Source organism: Gobius niger (assembly GCF_951799975.1).
Source record: "Gobius niger genome assembly, chromosome: 14".
In the NCBI taxonomy this organism is placed as follows: domain Eukaryota; kingdom Metazoa; phylum Chordata; class Actinopteri; order Gobiiformes; family Gobiidae; genus Gobius; species Gobius niger.
In genome coordinates, this window is record NC_136865.1 from 16,766,970 (window position 1) to 16,790,183 (window position 23,214).

At 40.7% G+C, this 23,214-nt stretch overlaps 3 protein-coding genes across 4 annotated transcripts; 2 read left to right on the forward strand and 1 right to left on the reverse strand.

The window, feature by feature from the left end:
- The first annotated feature begins 3,648 nt into the window (after positions 1-3,648).
- On the forward strand, positions 3,649-10,051 carry azin1b (antizyme inhibitor 1b). Its single transcript, XM_079571478.1, has 11 exons — positions 3,649-3,832; positions 4,663-4,806; positions 5,156-5,352; positions 5,429-5,602; positions 5,768-5,940; positions 6,387-6,600; positions 6,716-6,790; positions 6,875-7,040; positions 7,123-7,232; positions 7,565-7,782; positions 8,809-10,051. The coding sequence occupies exons 3-11, from the start codon at positions 5,251-5,253 to the stop codon at positions 8,882-8,884; spliced, it is 1,308 nt and encodes a 435-aa protein (XP_079427604.1). The 5' UTR covers positions 3,649-3,832; positions 4,663-4,806; positions 5,156-5,250; the 3' UTR covers positions 8,885-10,051.
- A 1,013-nt stretch (positions 10,052-11,064) lies between these two features.
- Positions 11,065-17,905, forward strand: adnp2b (ADNP homeobox 2b; the record flags this gene model as incomplete). Of its 2 annotated transcripts, XM_079571571.1 has the most annotated exons (4): positions 11,065-11,342; positions 14,108-14,232; positions 14,621-14,731; positions 14,812-17,904. In XM_079571571.1, the coding sequence occupies 3 exons, from the start codon at positions 14,125-14,127 to the stop codon at positions 17,599-17,601; spliced, it is 3,009 nt and encodes a 1,002-aa protein (XP_079427697.1). In that variant the 3' UTR covers positions 17,602-17,904. The 2 variants fall into 2 exon arrangements, with proteins under 2 accessions (XP_079427697.1, XP_079427698.1); XM_079571572.1 differs by lacking the exon at positions 11,065-11,342 and having other exon boundaries at positions 14,125-14,232; positions 14,812-17,905.
- Positions 17,906-20,268: 2,363 nt separating this feature from the next.
- Positions 20,269-21,306, reverse strand: ggcta (gamma-glutamylcyclotransferase a). Its single transcript, XM_079570793.1, has 4 exons — positions 21,152-21,306; positions 20,685-20,830; positions 20,473-20,605; positions 20,269-20,399 (listed from the first exon to the last, which is right to left on the reverse strand). The coding sequence occupies exons 1-4, from the start codon at positions 21,266-21,268 to the stop codon at positions 20,283-20,285; spliced, it is 513 nt and encodes a 170-aa protein (XP_079426919.1). The 5' UTR covers positions 21,269-21,306; the 3' UTR covers positions 20,269-20,282.
- Positions 21,307-23,214: the final 1,908 nt, after the last annotated feature.

Consider the following 23,214-nt stretch of genomic DNA (forward strand, 5'->3'; position numbering starts at 1 on the left):
ACCTAGATCAAGATCAAATGTGACTAAACCGGGTTTCTAAGAGAAATTATGTGTAACTGGGATTAAACGGTGTCTTATAACCAGACATTATTAGAGCCAAATGAAATTATCTTCTCTTAATGAATTCAGCCTAAAAATGAAGTTGAACCTGAAATCCACCTGAAGAATTAGAGTTTTTCAGAACCACTAATCTGGAGAAATATGACTTCTCCTGCTAAAGTATCCAAAAATACTGCATATCGGCCTGCAGTAAATTTCTTCAAGTTTCTTCCCCCAAACCCCGGTTAACAAAAAAATGACATTGGGTACCACAATTTTTCTCCTCCTCCTCCTCCTCCTCCTCCTCCTCCTTCTTCTTCTTCTTCTTCTTCTTCTTCTTCTTCTTCTTCTTCTTCTTCTTCTTCTTCTTCTTCTTCTTCTTCTTCTTCTTCTTCTTCTTCTTCTTCTTCTTCTTCTTCTTCTTCTACTTCTTCTTCTTCTTCTTCTTCTTCTTCCCAGTTATGTGTAACTGGGATTAAACGGTGTCTTATAACCAGACATTATTAGAGCCAAATGAAATTATCTTCTCTTAATGAATTCAGCCTAAAAATGAAGTTGAACCTGAAATCCACCTGAAGAATTAGAGTTTTTCAGAACCACTAATCTGGAGAAATATGACTTCTCCTGCTAAAGTATCCAAAAATACTGCATATCGGCCTGCAGTAAATTTCTTCAAGCTTCTTCCCCCAAACCCCGGTTAACAAAAAAATGACATCAGGTACCACAATTTTTCTCCTCCTCCTCCTCCTCCTCCTTCTTCTTCTCCTTCTTCTTCTTCTTCTTCTTCTTCTTCTTCTTCTTCTTCTTCTTCTTCTTCTTCTTCTTCTTCTTCTTCTTCTTCTCCTTCTTCTTCTTTCTACATTGCGGTCAAGGACAGAGCATAAATTCTTCCATGACTTCTGCCTAAAGCAGATGTTTTGATATTGGATTATTGCTGTGCCGGGCCCTTAAATAATACATCCATGGCCTGGCCACATGAACAGAGGCATACAAATGTCTGACCATATCTAATTCTTAATAGTTGTGAATGCCTTTAGACAAGAAAAACAAAAAACAGTCTTTTGCAGTCTGTTTTTGAAGCATGTCATAGCACTAAAACTCCACTTCAAACTTATTATTTTTTTTTTTTTTAACCATGACTAGTTGAATGTTTTTGAGAAATTCTCTGAAAGTTTTATCTTGGGATTTAACTTTGCATGTGTGAAGAAGTGATTATTTATGCAGTGCGTTCATTAGTGGTTTCGAATTTGAAAATTGCATTTCCTTCCTGTGGGCAATAAACTGACCAAAGATAACTTGTTGGAATAAGAGCATAAAATTCAATTAAACATGTTCTCATGGACTCAGACTTGCTCTGGACTCATCACAAATGACGAAGAGGAACAAAGATTCAAGACTTTCAGGTCCTGTTAAAAGCTTTCATGATGTTATTGGCCCACTTGTTATATATATTACCGTATGGCCTATTGCTGTTGATGACTACTTTATCATAAGCAATAAATAGCTCTATTAAAAATAAACATGTTACAGATAAAGGACTGTGAGTTGGGTTTGATGCTAAAAACAACAAGACATTCCTCAGTAGGGTTAATATCTTTTATTCAAAGTTCCCTGCATGCATAAACACCATCTAAAATGTTCATTTAATTTCATGTAATAATTTCTTTACAACAGAAGTTGTTTTTATTGGATTATTAAACAAGACGCTGGTTTTGAATATCATGTTTTGGTTCAAATAAATAAAAAGCGTCAACAGAAAATTGGTGTTTTGCACATTGAATGTCCACCCCATTAGCTGAAAAATCTCGTTCTCAGGAAATATATATATTGACTCTGCCATAGCTTTAGTGTGAGGCCATATGGAAAACAGGTGAAAATAGGAAGCATTTCATGAGCATCTTTTCATCTGAAGGCAGAGGAATAGAACATAAAATAAATGATATGGAGGAAATTTGAACACTGAAATGTTTGATTTAAGTTGAGTGAAACTGTTTAGGCTTTAGTACACACGTCATGACATCAGCAGGTGGATTTCACGCTCCCAATTGACTGAATTATGAATCAAACTAAACTAAACCTTGCCTACATGTGTTTTCAGAAACAACATTGTAAATTTACAGTAGAGCTTTAAAAAGTTCTGTGTAACCATTTAGATAATAAATGTCTGTTTTCAGGCTATGTCATTTAAGAGCATTATGTTCCTGGGAGTGTCAGCTATAAAACAAAGATAAGAATTATGGTCAGACAGCAACAAACAAACATGAAGGGATTTGCATCACTGAAACACAAGTCATGCGACCGAGGCATTGCTGCAGGCCCAATCGAATTGCCATATCTGACTTATTTTAATGAACCTCTGATAATTCTGGTTTCATACCAAATTGCAAGGAATTTCCCCGTCGTTAAAACTGAAGCATGTAGAAGATCAAATTATTAACAGGACAGGAACAACTTTTTTTTTAAAGGTGGAACGTTTTGTTTATGTTTTATTTTATAGTTAGGTGAAATTATTTACATTTTCAAGTACAGAAAACAAAGTGGGACAGCTGGGAGATGTTGCGAAAACAGTGACATGTGATTGCCTCTGCCTTTTGACCCACAGCCCTCACTTAGAGCTATAGCCAAATGACATACTAGCCAAAGGAAATACTGATAATCAAATGAACGAATGTGTCTATTAGTCGGCCTAGTTGTTGTGACATGCAGCCTGATGGTTGATGAGAATTGTTTCTGTGAGATGTCTATCATGTGACGAAGTTATATTGCTGTTTATTGCCGCAAACAGAATTACACAGCCCAGATAATTTGTATATGTGCAAGGAGGGTAGATCTTTTTTTTTGCTATTCTGTAGGCTAAGTAAATCTAGCTGTTTTAGACTTAACATAAGAAAAAGGGGATTATCATCAAAATAAGTGACAGGGACAGACAAACAGCCTAGCGGTGAAGTGGGGCAAGTTTTTCCCAAATACCAGGGGTCTCCAATTTTTTCCTGTGTGTTTTACTTAATGAAACAGCAGGGAGGATAGTGAGTAGCAATGAGACAAAGGTTGAGTAGGCCTGAGTAGGTTGAGTCGGTTGAGTAGGCCTATTATATGCACAGTTAATAGCAAGATAGTACATATCAATACAATTACGTATTTACCCAATTTGCAGATTGTGCTAAATGCGTTCAGAACAAAAGTTTCACTCATCTTGAAATTTGGGAGGATTTGACTTGAACTTTGGAGAGTTACTTGTACAAGGAATGGAGACTGTACAGGGTTGGAGATCCCTGCACTCTGTACAGCCAATAATAATAATGATAATAATAATAGTAGTAGTAGTAGTAGTAATAATAGTAATAATAGTTAAAAATAATAGTGATCATAGTAATAATAATGATGATGATACTATTCTACAAACACGTTGTCCCACCAACAACCTAGTACAGTATTTCTTGTACTGATTGACTCTTTATGGTTATGTAACCTGAACAAACATCCACTGCGGACTGCGAGACTTTCGGAAATACATATTTGGTATGGACTGGGCGAAGCTCTCATGTGATTGGCTGAACGGCACGTTGGCCCCGCCCTCGAGACGTTTGATTACCTTTTCGTCCTAGCCGCTTCGCGGCTGCTTCATTTCTCCTCCCACCGCTGAGAGAGAGAGGCCCGTATCAAACCGTCCTCCATCGAAACATATGGCCAAAACAGCCGACTTTCTTTCTTTCGTCGTTGTGCCCACTACTCTTTAAAAATTCCGCCGAAAAAGAGAAGACGATTTCCCAAAACAGTCAAGCCGTTATCTCACGTAAGTACAATGGCTAGTTACTTGAGTGGAATTCCTTGGACTGAATCAAGCGGACGATAACATGGCGGGCTAGTCTTTCTGCCTTCTTCTTGCCGCACATGACTGATTCATTGTAGTCTTGGATCAAATACTCGGCTATACGTTGTATTTGAAACCCTCTTTTTGTGTTGTGAAAACGTACGCTATGAAATGTTGTGATATGCAGTGCTCGTTTGTAACTGTTTATAATTTGAACAGGTTATAGCACTAGCGTTACAACCATTACGACGTGTGGTCTGCCAGGAAGACTGTCTCCACAGCCATTTAAAGCGCGTGGCATTTTCTCATTTCTTTGTATATTGTGATTACGGCGTTTGACATTTGTGTTCACGAGCCCTCCAGATTATACTTTGCTGACACTGTTACATATTAACATCGCATTAGTCAAGTTTGACACCGCTTGTACTACTACTGCGCATGCGCGGCGGCATTTTTTTAAGTAGTTTGACAGACTTCAATGTTTGAGGGCTATGGTTTCAATCAGGAGGGCTGTAACAACTTTATAATATTGTCTGTGGTACTCCTGCCTTAAAGGCCCTATACCTGATTTTTTGTGTGTTTGTGTGTGTGTGTGTCATTACAACCAATGAAAGAGGAAGTCACTAAATTCAAACGTTAGTTGTGGTTCAAACTCATTTGTCATGTTCCTAACATTTGTAAAAGGGGACAAAACAGGTATAGTGCCTTTTAAGTTGTGTTTTTTTTACCACCAGGCAGCTCTTTAATGTGAAACAACTGCCTACCTGTATAGCATGATATCTGTCTCATCCTTTTTTATTATTTGTGTCCAGGGCTCCCCCATTACTGCACCAGTGTATGAGCGCTACTCGGAGGGCCTAGGGGCGGCCCTTTACCGGGAGCACTTTGACTTCAACGCTGAGCCACCTTGGGATCCTAGCTGATAGCGGGACAGGTCCATCTCCTGACTTGTCCATGTGAGTGTCCCTTCTATGCACTGGCTACATGGTGCTTTTTTTCACTCATACATTTTATTAAAACAGATAGACTGTGATTTGTAATGTCGTTCCAGTCAGTCCTTTTTTGTACATCACTGTTACCATTAACTACTGATACAATGCAGCAATAACACAGGCGTCACATGTCCCTTGAAGCTGGTCATCTTTCAGCTTTAGCAAGTGAGAATAATTCAGTGTTGAATTAATCAAAACTAACACTTGAATTAACAAAATAAATAGCAGTTGTACACAGTATTTAAGATGTTTAATAGGTGGTGATGATGTTAACACATTGAACTCACTTCAATTATTCCTTCCCTCTTCACAGTTTGTTGCAAACCGGCAGGACCCCATTGGCTCAGTCGTGACCCTTTGACTTGATTACTTTACCTATGATTGTTGGCTTAGCGGAATACGGTTGAGATGAAAGGACTCACTGACAACCCCAGCTACATCATTGAACTTATGGAGGAAGGAGTGACGCTTGAAGACGTGGTTGATGGACACATCTATGAGCAGGCCCTGGTTAGTTCATCAGTGGGTTTTTATTTTCTTCATGTGCACATTATTAACACTTAATCAGAGTTCTGGCTCATTGCAGGCTGAGAAGAATGCGTTTGTAGTGGCGGATCTTGGTTCCCTGATGCGACAGCACGTGTGCTGGCAAACCATTGTGCCACATCTACAGCCTTACTTTCCAGTCAAAAGCAACAGCAATCCTTTAGTGATTGAAGTGTTGGCCTCTTTGGGACTCGGCTTTGTGTGTGCTAACAAGGCAAGGAAAGCTTATCTTTTTGATACCCTGTTAATCCTGTTACAAAACAACTTATTTTATGATTGCATAATGGTCACGGTTAGTCGATTACCCATGTGCTGATGAGTATTAATTTGTGTGACTTTGTCAGTAATCTTTTCAACATTATTGATATTTTTTCTACAGGCTGAAGTGAACCTGGTCCTGGAGAATGGTGTCCCACCAGAGAATATTATTCTGTCAGGTGTTTGTAAGCAGCTGGCGCAGATCAAACATGCAGCCAAGAACAACATCCAGCACCTTGTTTGTGAAAATGAAACAGAATTGTCCAAAATTTCACGATTCCATCCCACTGCAAAGTAAGTCACAGGGATGGGGCATTAAGAAGCATTAAAGTCATTAAATGAATTTTGCCAAAACAAAGGCCTTAAAGGTAATTAAAAAGCATTAAATCGGATTATATTTTAGAAATATATTTTTTCCCTGAGAGACAGAACCCATTCACTGACATTGCTCAACTATTATTACTGCATACACTTGTCAAAAACTATGTTCTAAAACAAAGCTGAAGTTTTGACTGACATTATACCAAATCTTTCGCCAGATTTGTAAGCTTCAAATCTTACAAAATGAAATATAACCACGATTTTTGGCATTTGTGCTATTAAAAATAGAGTATTTAGGCATTAAAATGCATTAAATGTACTTTCTGCAACCTGTACAAACTCTGAGCCAATTTCTTTTTTTCATCGCCCCTGAACTTGTATTTTAAATGTTTAAATGTATATTTTGTCTAATCTTCCAGATTACTAGTGCAGTTGACTACAGAGGCTCACGCAGCTGAGACCAGCATGGCCTTTGGTTCTTCCCTGAAGAGCTGTCGCCATCTTTTGGAAGCGGCAAAGGAGCTGGGTGTCCAGGTGGTTGGGGTGACATTTCATATTCCCAGCTCATGCCAAGATCTACAGGAGGCCTACACCCATGCACTGTCAGACGCTCGTTGTGTGTTTGACATGGCTGTAAGTATTTAGTTTTTTCTCATGTCGATCTGTAACTGTTTTTGCTCTCAAAGAGAATACTTTGAGAAAAGAAGAGATACTTCTTTTCAGCTGTTTGATTTCTGCTTGTGCATAGGCGGAGCTCGGCTTCAACATGGACGTCCTGGATATTGGTGGGGGATTCACTGGTTCTGAGTGTCAGCTTAAACAGGTACGGTCCTGCGGCACTTCGTTATGTCACAATTCATTATATAATGTAAAACTGACATTGATTTATTCTGGGTTTCATGTATAGGTGGAGTCTGCCATCAGGCCGCTGTTGGATGCTTACTTTCCTCCACTTTCTGGTGTACAAGTGCTTGCCGAGCCTGGTGGATTTTATGTAGCATCTGCTTTAAGTCTTGCTGTTAATATTATCGGCAAAAAGTTGGCTACATGCCCCTGGGACGGTCTAGCTCAGGGTACGTGTCTTTTACAGTGAATGCAAAAGATTTGAAGTTGACCTACTGAATTACTTTTGTGACCCAAATACTTTCTTTCCAGATGGGAACAATGATAATACAGAGTTCCTGTATTATATGAATGAAGGTGTTTATGGTCCATTCAGCCAAAAGCTGCTAGGAAACACCATTGCTGCACCGTCTGTACACAAGGTTAGTAGGCCTTTCATTCAAGGCCAAAGTATCTATCTGATAGCAGCTCCGGGAGTTGTACAAAGGGGTCAGGTCATGGTAGCATCTTACACATTTCTAAAGATCAACTATACATATGTCTAAACATTTGAGAAGAACAATCCTGCTGCAACTCAAAGCCTATGTCTCAATGACTTACAAAAGAAAATATACAATATGACTTATCCAGGAAATTACTGGTTGTTATCTGATCATTGCATTGGAATAACCCAGTAACCCAAAAACCTATTCATAGTTTAGCGGAATAAAGTATCATTTTTGAAAAATACAAACAGTATATTTTCCATTTCTAGCATTCACTGTGTGCTGAAGAAGCAGTGTATCCCTCCAGCCTGTGGGGCCCATCTCTGGACCAGCTAGACCAGGTGGTGGAGCGCTGTCTGCTGCCTGAGGTGTTTGTGGGGGACTGGCTCATCTTCTCCAACACGGGGGCTTCTGGACTGGACAACTGCACCTGCCCGTCAGGCTCTTCTCAGCTGCCTGTGTACTACACAGCGTCTGTCTCTGACTGGTCAGTAGTTCACATTTTTAACTGTCTTTTTTCAACATGGATCAAGGACCAGGGTGGGCAGACTAACTACAGTTGTGCTCTAGAACAGTGGTTCTCAACTGGTGGGTCGCAGAGCCCTTCTCAGTGGCCCGCGAGCCTTTCCCAGGCACCAATACTTTCAATATTTATCTCCTGGAATAGTCTATTGCTATTTGGGTCATGGCTTGTCAATCAAGGGTCATGGTGGGTCCCAACGCCAAATCAATGGAGAACCACTGCTCTGGTATACGAGCGATCGCGATGTCGTCACATCCGTTGGCCGTGGTAGGCATTTTACATTTTCATATTTGATAAACATTTTATTAAAATCCTATAATCAGCAAAAACAATGTCCATAAACAGGGCATTGCTTCTCTTGCGCTGTAACAGATCTATCATTTTATAAAACCGAGTTAGAGGCCTGTATGCATCAGCTGCCTACCAAACATCCGGTGAAAATTGCGGAAGTAAACAATAACAGCGATCGCTCGTATTCATTCAGGGTTTCAGCAGGGCATTAAAAAGTGTTAACTGTCATTAAATTGGATTTAAAGTGACATCGAGTCTAAATTTCTGGCATGGGATTGTGCAACTATTTTTTCCTTTATAAGTTTGTCAACAATACAAAAATGTGTTATTTTATGATGTAATAAAACACATTCAGCTGTGTTTGATATGCTTGCAAATCGTAAGAGTTGATTTTGTTTATTTTTGCGTTATATTTAATATTTGTATAAACCCTGTTATTACTGAAATGTAAAATTTACATGACTAAAGTCCCTTAACAAATGGTTTGTCCATTTACAGACTTGAAATTATGTGAAACAACCCTATTTATTGAAAAATGTCCTTTGATCAAAAACATAGATACCAAAAACACTAGATTTATATACATAATCTATAAAAACTTGTATTCAAAAGTGTTGCCTCTTTAAAATATGTTCATTAGAATGACCACTTTTTTTTAATGTCTGTTAGTATCTAACCCTGTTTTTTTTCTGCACCAAGGGATGACATGCAGGAGGCTGGTGTTGCGTTGGACAGTGCCATGAAGACATTCTCTGTGGGCCAGTACAGTGCGTAAATGCCACCCACAACCCCAGACCTCCATAATCAGTGAGGGCAGAGTGGGTTTATGGACGAGGTCCTTAGAGGGGTCAACATTCCTACCACTTCAAAGTGTTGTCATACAAATGCCTCACTAATTGGACTTTGAAGTAAATGATCCGTTTACAGCAAATGTGGTACCTCAATAAGGCTTCATTTCACTCCGTCTGATTGACTTGTGGTTAAACCTGCTCAACTGCTAACATTATGCAACAAAATGGATGACTCTTCGGAGATGGTAACCCCTGTTGTTTTGGGGTGGTTTGTTTCCTATCTCAAATTCAGTTTACAATGTGCACAATTAATTTAAATTGACTAATGATTACCTGCTTGTAACTCCTGTGTCTTGAATACATCAGTTTTGTCCAGATAGTTTTTGAGATGTAAGACTGTACATGTCGTACAGACTGCAGCAGACCCCTTTGTTAGCAGTGTACAAAAAAAAGGTTACTCTTTTTTTTATAATTTATTTCTTGTTGCATTTCACCTCATTGCAATATATTTATTTGATATTTCTAGTTTTTCAGCTCAAAGGCTTCAAAACTAGATGTATTTAGGCCACAGGTAATGCTGTGGCCCAACAGTGTTTGACCATAAAGTGTGTTAATTTAAACTCTACATCGATTAAGTGTATTGTTTGTGATTGACATTAGTGACCTCAGCCTTCCCCCTTATTCGTAAGGCTTCAACATGATCTATTTGTACGGTTCCTCGGCTCAAAGATAATGATGCTGCACTTGCCAAAAGTTGTCCTGCAGTTCAATTTGATAACATGTAATAACTGAAAGATTCTGCTGCCATTTTTTTAACTTATTGACTTAAATATCACGCATCTTTAGAATCAGAATAAACGTTTTTAGCTTGGTTCAATGAGTACCTTACCCATGAAAGGCTAGTTGTACACAGACCTCTGGGGCAGTGCAAATGTATAAAACGTTATCCTCATGCCTTCCTAATGTAACAACTGATGTTTTTGGTACAGCTCATTGTCTGTTTAAAAACATTTACAGCTTCTTAAAATCCTGTCCTTGTGTAACAAAATTCTGATGTATTGATTACTTGCTGTCAAAAGCACTAATGGACCATACCCTGTTTTTGACTGTAAATTTGTGGTTGTTAACGTAATGAAAGTGATAATTTAATACATTTCTGACTGAAACTATTAACTTTGTGTTTGTTATTTTCTTAAATGTGAATCAGAGGTTACATTTATTATTTAACTTTTTTTTTTATATCTTGTCATAACCTTTTTATAAAACAGTTCAGTGTAAAATTGTGAAGTGAGTCAGAGCTGGGAGGCGAACTCATGACAATGAGGCAAAAAGCCCAGCCAGAAGTTGCAGTTCTAAGTCTTGACCACAAGGCTTTTTTCCGCACAGAGATCAAATATCGGGCCGGCACGATATATCGTTTGCATGATATCACAATATGGGTTTGATGTGATGCGCGTATTGTTTCTGAAACCCCATATCGTGATACTTGAATTACATTAAGCTAGATGACTGGGAACACCATAGTACAACTCAATGAATTTCAATAATTCAGTTATTTTTTGGGCGTCATCAAAAATCGACTGTTGTAATGACCGTTCCTTAAGTGTCGGTGTCGATTTGAAGTGTCGGTTAGCATAAAACCATTTTGCATTTGGGCTTTTCGTCTTTTGTTAACGCCGCTTTTGAAACGTAAAAAACAAAAAGTTAAGTTTTTTGATTGCGCTAATTGTATTTGTTGGTGCAATTGGAAAATATTCGCAGATATTTTAATTTCAGTGAACGGCCAATCAAAATGGTCTATTGATACCATTGGCTAAAAAAGTAGCATGATATGACGTCATGAACAATGCCCCGCCCATATAGCTCAGTTACTCGACAGCGCATTGGTCAGCTCCATCTTATACCACGTGATCCCTGAAAGTGGGCTGGCTCGCCACGCCCCCCATGCTAGCTCTGCGCTGTAGTCAGACAGTTTTGGAAATAGCTCCTGCTGGAGCGCATGACATGTGGAAAGTTTTGCTGAAAAGTGTAATCTTAGCTGTACTTGAGCAAAACTGAGCCATATTTACACGTACTTTGACGATATTTGGTGTTTTAAGTAAGACAGCTCCCATTGGTCAGTTTGTACATTATGCAAATGAAGGGTCCTACGTCATATCCTGAACTTCAGCGCCATTTTTTCCCTCTTTAGTGGAAGAAAGGGACAAAAGCTGGTACAAAAATAACTTATTTCCAGAGATTGGTTGCAATCGTAGCTTTCATATTTAGTCTCTTAAGGGTAACAGTCGTGCGCTCAGGGGCGAAGAAGTGTTTGACGATTGCGTGTGAGCTGCACCGGCATAAGGCGCAGCCACCGACACAGCGCACGCAGGGAAACAGGAGGCGGTCAAATCGGTGGAGGAGAGACAGCGACCACTATCAACATCGCTCAGTTTTGGCGAGGTAAATATTCCACTGTGGGCATCTCCAGATAAAAAAAATAATAAACCGCGTATTATCCCTGCTAACCTAGATGTTGTGTGCTGTATCCAGAGGCACAGACCTATATTGAGAAAGGTGACAGTGCTTCCCTCTATAGTTTAACTAATCCGATGGCCAACTTTTAGCATCTATTTATTTTATAAGACTCAGACTGACACGCTTTCTGCCTTGAGTATGATTGAGTGTATGGATGCTGTATTTTTTTTTTTTTTTTTTTTTAAGTTTGTTTTGTTTACACATAGGAGTGATATGACCAGAGTTGGGATGAACTTTCTGAGAAATGTTTAATTTGCATTGTTATAGGAATGCCGCCAGTGTTTCCAGTTGTTCTCCTGCTGAAGGTTCACACTTTGGTGTGTAAATTGTTTCATGATTTAAATAATGGATGGATGGCTACTGTACATGGATAGATTGCCACATACAAACCATAGGCCTTCATCAGACTAATCATAGCCGCTTCTGCCTTAAGTCCAATATAATCCACTGGAAACTGTTATTTCCATTTAATAATTTCAGGTGCAAAAGATTGGTGCATTGGTGCACACAACACTATTGGAGTACATCCAATATTACATTTGTCCTGCAGTATATTTTGTTTAAATATACTTATTCGTTTTCAAGGCGCATAAATATAAAATTCAATGTTAAAAAAAAATAGAATAAATGTAAAAAAAATCTATATCTTTATATCTATATTAATATATCCTTGAAATCATCTCTCGACCACCACCTTAGTGCCCCCTGATCCCCACTTTGGGAACCCCTCCCAATGGAACTTTTTTTGGTTGCCTTATTGGACTATGGCTTGTTATACATTCTATATTTTTCCTTTCGCAATTTTTGTTTTCTTCCTATTCCATGGGGCTGGCTACAAAAACTATTATGTCAGGGGGCTGACTGCTGCAATACCACCACCTAGGGGCTAGGCGCAAGTGCAGTGTGAAAACCATAGATTTAAGATAACCGGTGTTCCATTCAGCTCCAGTCTCCAATCTCCTCCTATGAAGCCTGTTCCTTTAAAAGGCGAGAAGCACCGCCCTCACGGGGTGGGCGGACCAATTATGAGCCTCCACAATGCTCCAGAGCCTGTCAATCATAGACTTGGGCTTCCACTTATCATTTCTAATATACAAAAACTAGCGTGGTTAAAAAATACCTTGTCATATTGCTCTCAGCAATTTGAAGAAAAAGAAAACCTCTTTGGAGCCGGGCTTTAAAGCAGTTCGAGTGAATGTCAAAGTGCTCAGAGAAGCCCTTTTCTTTGGTCCTCATGGCGGGGAGCTGACATTGCTATAATACCACCCCCCCGGTGGCCAGGGGCAACTCCAAAAAACACTTTGGAAACACGGTTCTAATGCAGCTTTGGACCTTGCTTAAAGGGGGGGTATTATGCAAAAACGACTTTTTCAAGCTTTCCATCATGTTATTATGTCATTCTCTCATTAAAAACATGCCTGAAGTGTTGCCTTGGCACATTCACGTATTTTTGAGTAATCTGTAAAAACTCCGATGGCAGCCATTTTAGGAATAGGTTTTCCTGAGTCCTCCTAGGAACGCCCCCACCTCCTGGAGACGCCTCCGACCTTTCGTCACCAGCCGAGTAACCAACCACTGCTCCTCAGCAGAACCCCCTCCCCACTGATGCCACAGACAGCATGTGGAGGGGGAGTGTCGGAAAGGGTCAGAGGTTCTTAAAGAGACAGAGGCCTATTTCAAGACATTCGCTACAGCCATTTTGAGAGAGCAATTTTATACAAGGCAGTTATTCTAATTTACAGCATTTACAGACCAACAGAAGGTTTCATCATCATTGTAGTGTGCTATAGACTGGTGCTATGTGATTGAAAAAAGCATAATACCCCCTCTTTAAACTGCATAGAAGCCTAGCTCCAACGAGTTCACTATGACCCATGTGACAACGCTGGGCTATGTATCATATTTTTAATCACATTTTTTTTTTGTATATTAGAAATAAAAAGTGGAAGCCTAAGTCTGATTGACGGGCTCTGGAATCCTGTGAAGGCTCGTAGCCGGTCTTCCACCCGCGAGAGCGGAGTTCCCCGCCTTTTTGCCCTTTTAAGGAACAGGCTTCGTAGGAGGAGATTGAGTAGCCATGTTAATTTCACATACCAGTCGGGATCATTACAATGAATGGGGCTGAATGGGACCTGTCTCTGTTATGTAGATCTATGGTGAAAACCAATGGGGAGTTTGCATTATGTTAAAAAAAATAAACTTTAAAGCCTAGTTTAAAAGAGTTTCTGCAGCTAGATATTTCTGTTTTCTCTGATAACTCTGGGGAGGGTACAGTTAATAAACGACACAGGTGTTTATTGTGTTTGATTGACTGGCCCTGAAAAACATGGTCAGTAAAACACCCAGTCTGCTCAAATGAATGATCCTCCATTGCTATTTCATGCTCTATGATACAGATCTGTTACACTACAGGTCACTTTTCCCCTTGAACTCCGGACATACTTGCTGTGAGGCAAGGGCACTAATCGCTGCACCACCATCACATCAAATATTCTTGAGAAAGTTCTTCCCAACTTTTTTGCAAAAGTTCCCATTAATGTAGCCATTTGGCTACAACCCCTACAATTTCCATTGTACAAGTGAAAGGTTTAGATTCTAAACCCTAACCTCCAAACTTATAATCTCAAGAATTTATTTTGGTTTTCAAAATATAAATATGATAATAATAATATTGGTTTATGTTTTTACAGTTGTTGCGTGAGGAAACATGTATCAGCTTCCGGTCACAAATGTTGACAAAATTCGAAAAGCACGAAGATCTGTTAAAAAGGTCCTTGGTGACATTGGCCTTGAGGACTGCCAGGAATTTCTCAAGGTATGTGACGTTTGTTGATTGATATTTAATAAATCTCTGAGATTCACAATTTCTTAAAGTGAATCAAGTATATGTACTTGAGTACAGGTATGAGTACTACCCGCCTCTGACTACATTAGACTACTTTTTTCGTTGAATAAGGCCGCTGCTTTTTTTTTATCAGTCTTAAACTTCTGGATGTTATTCCGTGAAATTTATGTATTTTTGGTCATGGTAATAATAATAATAATAATAATAATAATAGTTTATAGATGCACTCACCCCGACCCTGCTTTGTAAGCTTTGTGTCTTGCTGGACATAGTATATTTATATTGTATTTATTTATTAGCTTAGTTTATTTATATTAAAAGTGGGTACTATAAGTAACATTACACCTTTATTGTACAGGGTCTAAATGAGAATTCTGAGAAAAATTCAGATGATGAGGAGGAGGAGGTACTGGACGACACGGAGTGGCTTGATTTTACAGACGGATTCAATGGTAGAATGGAAAAGAGGGTAAGTTTGGCACATTGATTGTAATTGACATGTTCTTAAATTGATCATAAAATGATTCATAAATGTACATGTCCTTTCAGTGGCCTTACCGCTCCCGGAATCTGTGTTGTGCCATGTGCAAATACTCCACACAAAATATCTATACCTTCAGGAGCCATGTCTCACGATGTCATTCTATAATGGAGTCTGTCTGTGCTCAGGCAGTGTGCTCTCAGTGCACCTTTGTCGGGCACCCCAAAGTCCTTCGGAAACACGCTCTCTACTTTCATGGCCAAACTATAACAGACTCGCAACAAACAAAGGAAATTGCTGCATCGGCCACTCACAGAACAAATGAGAAGTATCACTGTGTGAGATGTGGCTTCCCAACCTCACTTATATTTGCCCTGAAGAAGCACATTATTTTGAAACATCTGGGAAAGGTGGCTGAGAAGTACATAGGATACAGATTTGCAAACCAGGGTGGAAAAACTGTGAAGATATACTGCTGCAAAGTGTGCAAAGGAAACACTGGCACCTTAGACCAGATGCTCCATCATATGTTAGTTTCACCAACACACTATACAGTCAGCACACAAATACAAGCTTATGTTTATGAGAACAAAAATTATGTCCCCAAACAAACGGTCAATGGAAATGGTGTATTTGTCACACTCCCAAATTTTGTTACAAAATCACAGCAACCCCATTTGTTAAATGCTAAAACTTTGATTTTACCAAGCAGCCTACCAACCAATGGACAGACAGCTGGAACGTTATTGGCCCTACAAGGACCTTCGAATAGTGCTACTCTCATATGTGCCCCGGGAAGTAACCAGGCCTTTCTGCCCCCGCAAGCGTCTGCCTTAGTGCAGTTAGCTAGTGCAGAAGCTAAAGGCTTGCTTCAGCCTGGCGCCACCATAACTTTGCAAGGTACTTTGTCTCAAGGACAACCCATCCAGATTCCCACAGTCTCTAATGTGGCCATCAATTCAGCGACTCTACCTCTAGTTCAGGCTTCTGCTCAACCTAAGCCCATTCCACAATCACAGTCTGCACACGTTGCTTCTCGATCTCCAGCCAATGGGGCACCTCTTACTGCAGTCACAGCTAAGACTGCAGAGGGCACAGCTCCCATTCCATGCACCCTACAGGGTACAATGCTGACCTCACAGTCTCTGCTCAATCATCTAATACCAACCGGTAACAGGGTGAATGGCATGCCAACATATACGTTTGCACCCCTGCAGGTCACAATGCCCGCATCTCAAAGTACAGCGACGCCTCTGAAGCCCATTGAGCAATCAAACAATTCACAACAGGTTAAGAAATGGATCACCTGTCCACACTGCAATGAGCTGTTCCCTTCCAATATCTTTGAGATGCACACACAGGTAGTGCACCAGGTTAAATCTACTCCAGACAAGCCAGAATATCTGGTTGCACGTGCACCCTTCCTTAAGAAAATGACAGATAAATCCATAAAATGTTTAACTTGTAAGATTATAGTCACTGAGAACACCATCTTTCAGCACCTCCTGCATGGTCTCAACTGTGTGTCGTGCACGTCTGTGTTCTTCTCAATCAAACAGCTGGCTGAACATGTAAAGCAGCATAATATAACAAGCAAAACTTACAGCGATTTCCTGAAGCAGAACTGCAAAATATACACACAAAGCCCAGGAGTGCTTTCATTCCCACACTTTGACGTACAAACCACTGGTCCAAAAGAAGTTCTTGGAGAAAATGAGGTCCATCTGGCTCTTCTCACAAGTTCTAATGAACACCTGTATTTCAAGTTAAGCCCTTGCATCAAACCTACCCTCATCAATGTGCCTGTTAAAGTCAGCAGCACCTATTGTCCCTTTTGCGATGAAAAGTCTCCAAATGAAGCAAAACACCTCCAGCACCTCAAACAGAAACATTTTGTTGCACCAACTATCCATGCCATTCTCAAAACTGAGGCCTTCAAGTGCATCTACTGCAATGGTGTGTACACAGGGAAGGTGACTCAACAGGCTGTGATGCTTCATATTCAGCGCTGCCGTTGCTCGCCCAAACAGCCACAGCCTCCCAAAACTGCACCAGAACCCCCCAGAACAACCCTGACTCTTACACGAGCAGGTCCTGCAAAACCTGTTCAACAGATGGCAACCAAAGCCCCTGGTCTGTACTTCCTTCAGATGCCACAGGGGATGACTCTGAAACAAGCTGTAGCTCCAGCTCCAGCGGGTCGAACTGCCCGTAAAGAAGCGCATGTGCCGCTGAAAACACCAGAGGAGCTGCAGTCCCAACAGAGAATAGAGCAAGCTTTGAAGGAGGTCATGGAAGCCAACAAACGAGAAAGAGAAGAGAGGGCTGCCAAGCGACAAAGACTTGAGCATGAAAGGATGGAGCGGAAAAAGATGGAGCAACAAGTGCAAGAGAAGCCTCCTCCTCCTGAACCCCAGGCCAACCCTGCAGTGAAGTTGGTTTTGGAGCCCACAGCCCTCGAGCGCTGCAGTGAAGATGAACGCCGACTGTTTTGTACCAAATATTTCAACTGCAACCCATATGCAACAAGAGCAGAGTCCAAAGAGCTTTGCAAGAGGCTTACTCTCACAACACAAGAGCTTGCAGCCATGTTTAGTGCACGGCGGACCAAGTGCATGAAGACCATAAAGAACAACAGAGCAGTGGTACTCCTTGGCTTTAACATGATTGAACTGAGCAAACTAACACACAACCTGGACATCCCAGAACAGCAGGCGCCCGAAATCTCCGACCAAACTGCGCAGGACACTGACGAGGAGGAGTCCATGGAGGAAGATGAAGATGAAGACGAACAGGACCAGGACAAGTCACCTGAGAAACCCATGGAAACAGAGCAACCACTATCTGCAGATGAATGAAAGCGAAGTTTTTATGAATGGCCTTTATGTCCAAATCCTTGTCATGCAGTGAATATAAACTGTTGTGCCACACTTAACATGTCATGTAGGTAAATGTATTGCTTTTTTATAATCTGACCATTGTGTTTAGTCTGATATACTAGAGTCCTACATTAGCCTCGTCTTGCTGTTATTATAGTAAAAGTATGTCAACATTGAAAGGTAAAATCTCAACAAAGCACTGATTTATGCTTCTGCACTTTTTAATTTAACTTTTATTTATGTTTCCTTTAACAAATCAAAAATGGCAATATAGGTTTCTTTGTATTTTACTGCACCTATTACACAGTTAAAGTGCTTTGGATTGATGCCCTTTCTTTCCCATGAAAACATCAGTGACATTAGATTTGGTTTTGGTGTTCAGATGAACGTTGACTATACTGTGCTGAAGGCCATTTCATAAAAATGTAAGTTTATTAGCAGTTTATGGGCAACTAGTTACTGCTTGTCTGATTTTTGCATGAGACCTTGTTCATTGTCAATTTATGTTTAAAGATGTAAAGTGTGCATTTTCATATAAATATACTATAGATAGAAAGTGTTTTAAATTCTTAAGATATCTTTATTCTATGTTCTCATGACATGTTTTTGTACTATATTTCTAACAGTTCTATTTAAAAAAAACAACATTGCTATGTTAACTCATTAAGATTCTGCGCAGTAAAATAAAGGGGTTTTCTAAAATGTAAATGATGACTTGTTATTTTAAATCGTTCTCGTGGATTTAGGAACCTGAAGCATATCCAGCTAATTTTCAATTATTTGATGGCTTGTTTTTCAGCTCTTTTGCTCTCAGGGGTTTGGAAATGTAGCGATATATATAATATGAAAGTGCATTTTTCTGTTGGTTGAGCAGTGCTAAAATTAAGACAAAAAATAATGTCTCGCATGATCAACACATAGATTTATCAAAACTGCACTAATGCCTTTAGAAAACTGGCTGGCTGTCTTTTGGTCCTGTGGAGGTGCTGACCTGTCTTAGATTCGTGTGACTGTGCTGCAAGCTATACCAACCGGTCAAAGGGTGAATGGCAGCTCTGCGTGTCACTATGCCCGTATCTCGAGCCCATTGAGCAGTCAAACAATTCGCAACAATTTAAGAAGGGGATCACCTGTCCACACTGCAGTGATACTGGAAAGTTCCCTTCCAATATCATTGAGATGCGCAAACAGGTGGTGCACCAGGTTAAATCTAGCTACTCCAGACAAGACAGAATATCTAGTTGCATGAAATGTTTGTGAAATTAAATTTACCATTTTCAAAAGTTGGGAAATAGACTAAAATCGTCCTAAATCCCAGTCTCAAAGTGGCTTAGTGGTTTGTGGTTCTCGCACAGGGGGCGGGGCCTGAATTGAGGTCATTATTTTCCCCTTTTGCCCTGCACTACTGCGCAGTGGAACCGTTGTTGACCGTAAATGGGTTTGCTCTTCGTGAAGTAACCATGGGATGCTACTGTAGGGCCCCCATGTGGATTTTTGCTTAGGGCCCCAGAAGAGCCAGCACCGGCTCTGGTCACTGAGAACACCGTCTTTCAGCACCTCCTGCATGGTCTGAACTGTGTCGTGCACGTCCGTGTTCTGGGTCCGTTGGCTCACCCCTGTATGTCACACTCACTGCAGTGTGGACATTGTCGATTGGTGATTTAATCTCAACGTGTATGAACCATGAGGTCATCTAACGCGTCACAGATTATTTTTATTTAATCACTGCACTAGGACTGTAAACTTTGCTGACAGTTTGATATTATAGAATATATAGTCTGTTCTAAGTTTATACTTTTTGCCCATGTAAGCTTTAAAGGAACAGTTCACCATTTTTACATTCTGAGATATGTTCTCACCTGAGCTTAGACGAGTTGAGTCGAGCCAAATACACGCATATTAGCCCCTAGAGAGTGATACTCTTTAATTAAAGAGACTGATGGACAAAAACATTAAATCAAGCCATTGTGGTCTCAAACAGTGCTTTAACTCTCTCAGTTTAAATAAGATTATAGACTAATATTCAAAAGAGCGTAATAGCTGTGCGCATAATTCTAAAGTAACGTTAATTCATCCAAAGTATAAGGTTAGTTATAGTCCACTCAGTCCCACTGACAGGAGTGAAACCAGGAAAACTGGGCTCATTTGCTTAGCCATACTTTAGTAATAACTTTGCTATAGACAGACACAGGCTAATAGAGCTCATATATACAGTTGAAGCCAATAGTGCGTATCAATCCTGTTTATTATCGTTGGCCCCTCCCTCCCCTTTCTTTATTTCACACATCCCTCTGTGCCCTTCATGGACCCTCTGCTCAGAATGTTTTCCTGACTTTTGTGGGCTTTTAAGATCAGTAACAGTCTGACTGCAGATCACTCGCAGCGCTATTTCATGCTATAAACGCGCGCGATCTTAAGGAGTGTATTGGTTGGTCTTACCGCGCTCCTTGTGCGTCTGCCCGGGCGCGCGTTTTGCCCCTCGCACCCGACGCCTCCTGTCAGCAGCAAAATGCTCTTAGGGGTCCCAGCCCAGCCATCCCCACTTTGGGAATGGGACTGGGCATCAGACAACAGCATGTGAACGTTCATTTACAAGCATTGTCATAGTTGAACAACGAAGTCAAAATAAAAAGGGTAAATTCTACTTTATTATTATTTATTCATAATTTAAGTTCATCAAGTAAGGAGGGTCCATTGTAGCCATTAGTCTCTACGTCATCGAGTTTCTTGAGGTACTCTGCTGGAAGTCCATTCTCCTCAGCTCCCAAACACACAACCTAAAGGAAAAAGGAATAAAAGCGTAATGACGCTGGACTTGTGGATTCTTGACTTTGTAAAATGGGGGTTTGCCTTTTTGTACTGCGGTGAGGGAAGTCCGGGACGAAAATTATTCATCTTGTACGTCCTGCAAAGTACAGGCCCATGTTCAGTCTCAACTGACACCTCCAGAGGAGAGTACAGGCCGCGGGACACCCCTTCTTGTCTATTGGGATACATACAGATGTTCAGGTAAGTCTACATTCTTTGTCTCACTTTGACATCTACACTTAAATGCGTCTCACTTGTCCAGTGTGGAGAGATGTTGGTTGCTCATGGTCCAGATCACCCCCCACACTTCTGCACCAGGACAATACTCAATGGTGGCTACCGCACCATGCCACCTGGACTGGACATTATCTGCCCAAAAGCCAAATTTGAGCTCATAGTCCTGTAAACAGACAGAAGACATTAAACTGCTGCTGTTGCCATTGTATTGTCCCAAATAACCTTACAATGTTCATGGTTTTCTTTATTGCAGGTGCAGGAAATTTGAAAAACAATATGCAATAAACTTAAAAGCATAGTGATTATCTCAGGTCATACTTCCACAATCAAGTTTCAAATTAAAGGACTTGATGGACAAGTGTTGACATGCCATAATATAAACATTGAACTAACGGGATTTCTCAACAGCAAGAGGACCATGAGTCAGCACATGCCAATACAAGAGATGAAGAATCTATAGAGCCTAGTCTTTATATTCCCATACCTTGAGTCGTGCTGTATTATATAAGGATGCAGAGGGGTTTTGATGCTGAAGTCTTTGCCTTAACAAGTTACTCCCAAAGGCAAAATACAAAAAGCGTCCGTCATTCACACTTGACATGTTACTGGATGTGCAAGTTAGAGCTTGTTACAAGTTAGTGAGCTCGAGGACACTCTTTAATGAACAACTAAACACCCGTCCCAGAGCTTACTCCACCCACTCCTAAAATAAAATAAAAACTATTCTACATTTTGTACAATATTACATAATTTCGGAATCCAAAGCGCTGTAGCAAAACGTTCAGGCACTCGTTCATTTTACGGGTTTAATCGAAAAAAAATGTTAAAGAAACGGAACAGTTTATATCAGCGCATGACAAGCGTCTATTCCTGTTAGCATTAGCATGTACGGCTACATCCGGGGTACGGACCGCTTGTTCCGGAGGAGCGTTGTTTTATTAAAGGGGGGGTATTATGCAAAATCGACTTTTTCAAGCTTTACATCATGTTATTAAGTCATTCCCTCATTAAAAACATGCCTGAAGTGTTGCCTTAGCACATTCACGTATTTTCGAGTAATCTGTAAAAACTCCGATGGCAGCCATTTTAGGGATAAAACGCCTGATTCCTTCAGGAAACGCCTCCGACCTCCAGGATACGCCTCCAACCTTTCGTCACCAGCCGAGTAACCAACCACTGCTCCTCAGCAGAACCCCCTCCCCGCAGTGTCTAGCCCTAAGATGTAAACAGAGTCATCATGGAGGATTAGCTTCATGTGTTGTGAACCGGAGCCACAGCAGACTTTTACAAAGACACACATCAGTGTTTCTGTTACCGAAACACTCAGGATTAAAACCGGTGACAAGAACACTTATTTCAGTGTCTGGTTCTGCGCTGGGCCTTGATGATGCACAGAGCCTCCGGAGAAAGCTAATGCTAAGCTAAACCTCGAGTCATCACGTGAAAACGAGAAATATGCACACATAAAGTCAATAAAACCACCACACACATAAAGAACCGTTTAACAATGATCACACACGGAGCCTGGCTTGTTGATTTGGAAGTTTATTGCTCACATTTCATCTACAATGGGTCATAGACGAGTGGCTTTCTCCCGGAGCTAACAAGCTAGCCGCGACAAGCTAACGGGAAAATTCACTGAATACAAGCAGCATATTATGCATTGAAAACGTCACTAAAACAGGCAACTGCTTGAAGCAGCCTTTATGATGATCACACACGGAGCCTGGCTTGTTGATTTTGTAGTTTACTGCTCACATTTCATCTACAGTGAGTCGTAGCCGGGTGGTTTCTCCCGGAGCTAAGGCACTATTAGCCGCGACAAGCTAACAACCTTCACCTTCACAACATTCATTGAAAACAGGCAGCATATTATGCACAAATAACGTCAATAAAGCAGCAACTACTTGAAGCAGCCTTTACGATGATCACACAATGAGCCTGGCTTTACACATGTGTGGTTTATTGCAGACTTTTCATCAACAATGAGCTGTAGTCGATTATAACAAGCTAACGGGTAACCTCGAAAAACCACTGTCCACCTGCACAGATAATGTCCGTCTTTGAATCGTATGGGCTCCTGCAGATCCTGGTGTCGTCCATGGGGGTATAGTTAGAGATCCATAGGGCATGGCAGATGCAAAGAGAAGCCTCCAAACAGCAGTTATTTTTCAGGCAAGAGCCCCTTCCAAGCGTCCGGTGTGGAAGGTTCGTCTCCAAATAATATCCTGTGTGGCCATTGTTCACAAAGTGATAAACAGTAGCTCCTTTCCAACAATAAAAATTAAAATGCAACAATCGTAGTTTCAATACAGTTGAGACAACGAGCGCAGTGTTGTTGTGATGCCACAGACAGGTGTGGAGGGGGCGTGTCGGAAAGGGTCAGAGGTTCTTAAAGAGACAGAGGCCTATTTCAAGTCATTTGCTACCGCCATTTTAAAAGAGCAATTTTATACAAGGCAGTTATTCTAATTTACTGCATTTACAGACCAACAGAAGGTTTCGTCATCATTGTAGTGTGCTATAGACTGGTGCTATGTGGCTGAA

What these genes read in the sequence shown, in the direction of transcription:
- azin1b (XM_079571478.1), top strand. Translation starts at nt 5,251, where the DNA reads ATGAAAGGACTCACTGACAACCCCAGCTACATCATTGAACTTATGGAG. An exon ending in CGATTCCATCCCACTGCAAA is followed by an intron (nt 5,941 to 6,386) that starts GTAAGTCACAGG and finishes CTAATCTTCCAG; the next exon opens with ATTACTAGTGCAGTTGACTA. An exon ending in CTGGGACGGTCTAGCTCAGG is followed by an intron (nt 7,041 to 7,122) that starts GTACGTGTCTTT and finishes CTTTCTTTCCAG; the next exon opens with ATGGGAACAATGATAATACA.
- ggcta (XM_079570793.1), bottom strand. Translation starts at nt 21,268, where the DNA reads ATGTCAAGTGTGAATGACGGACGCTTTTTGTATTTTGCCTTTGGGAGT. An exon ending in CATCTCTCCACACTGGACAA is followed by an intron (nt 20,606 to 20,684) that starts GTGAGACGCATT and finishes GTATCCCAATAG; the next exon opens with ACAAGAAGGGGTGTCCCGCG. An exon ending in CCTCACCGCAGTACAAAAAG is followed by an intron (nt 20,400 to 20,472) that starts GCAAACCCCCAT and finishes TTTTTCCTTTAG; the next exon opens with GTTGTGTGTTTGGGAGCTGA.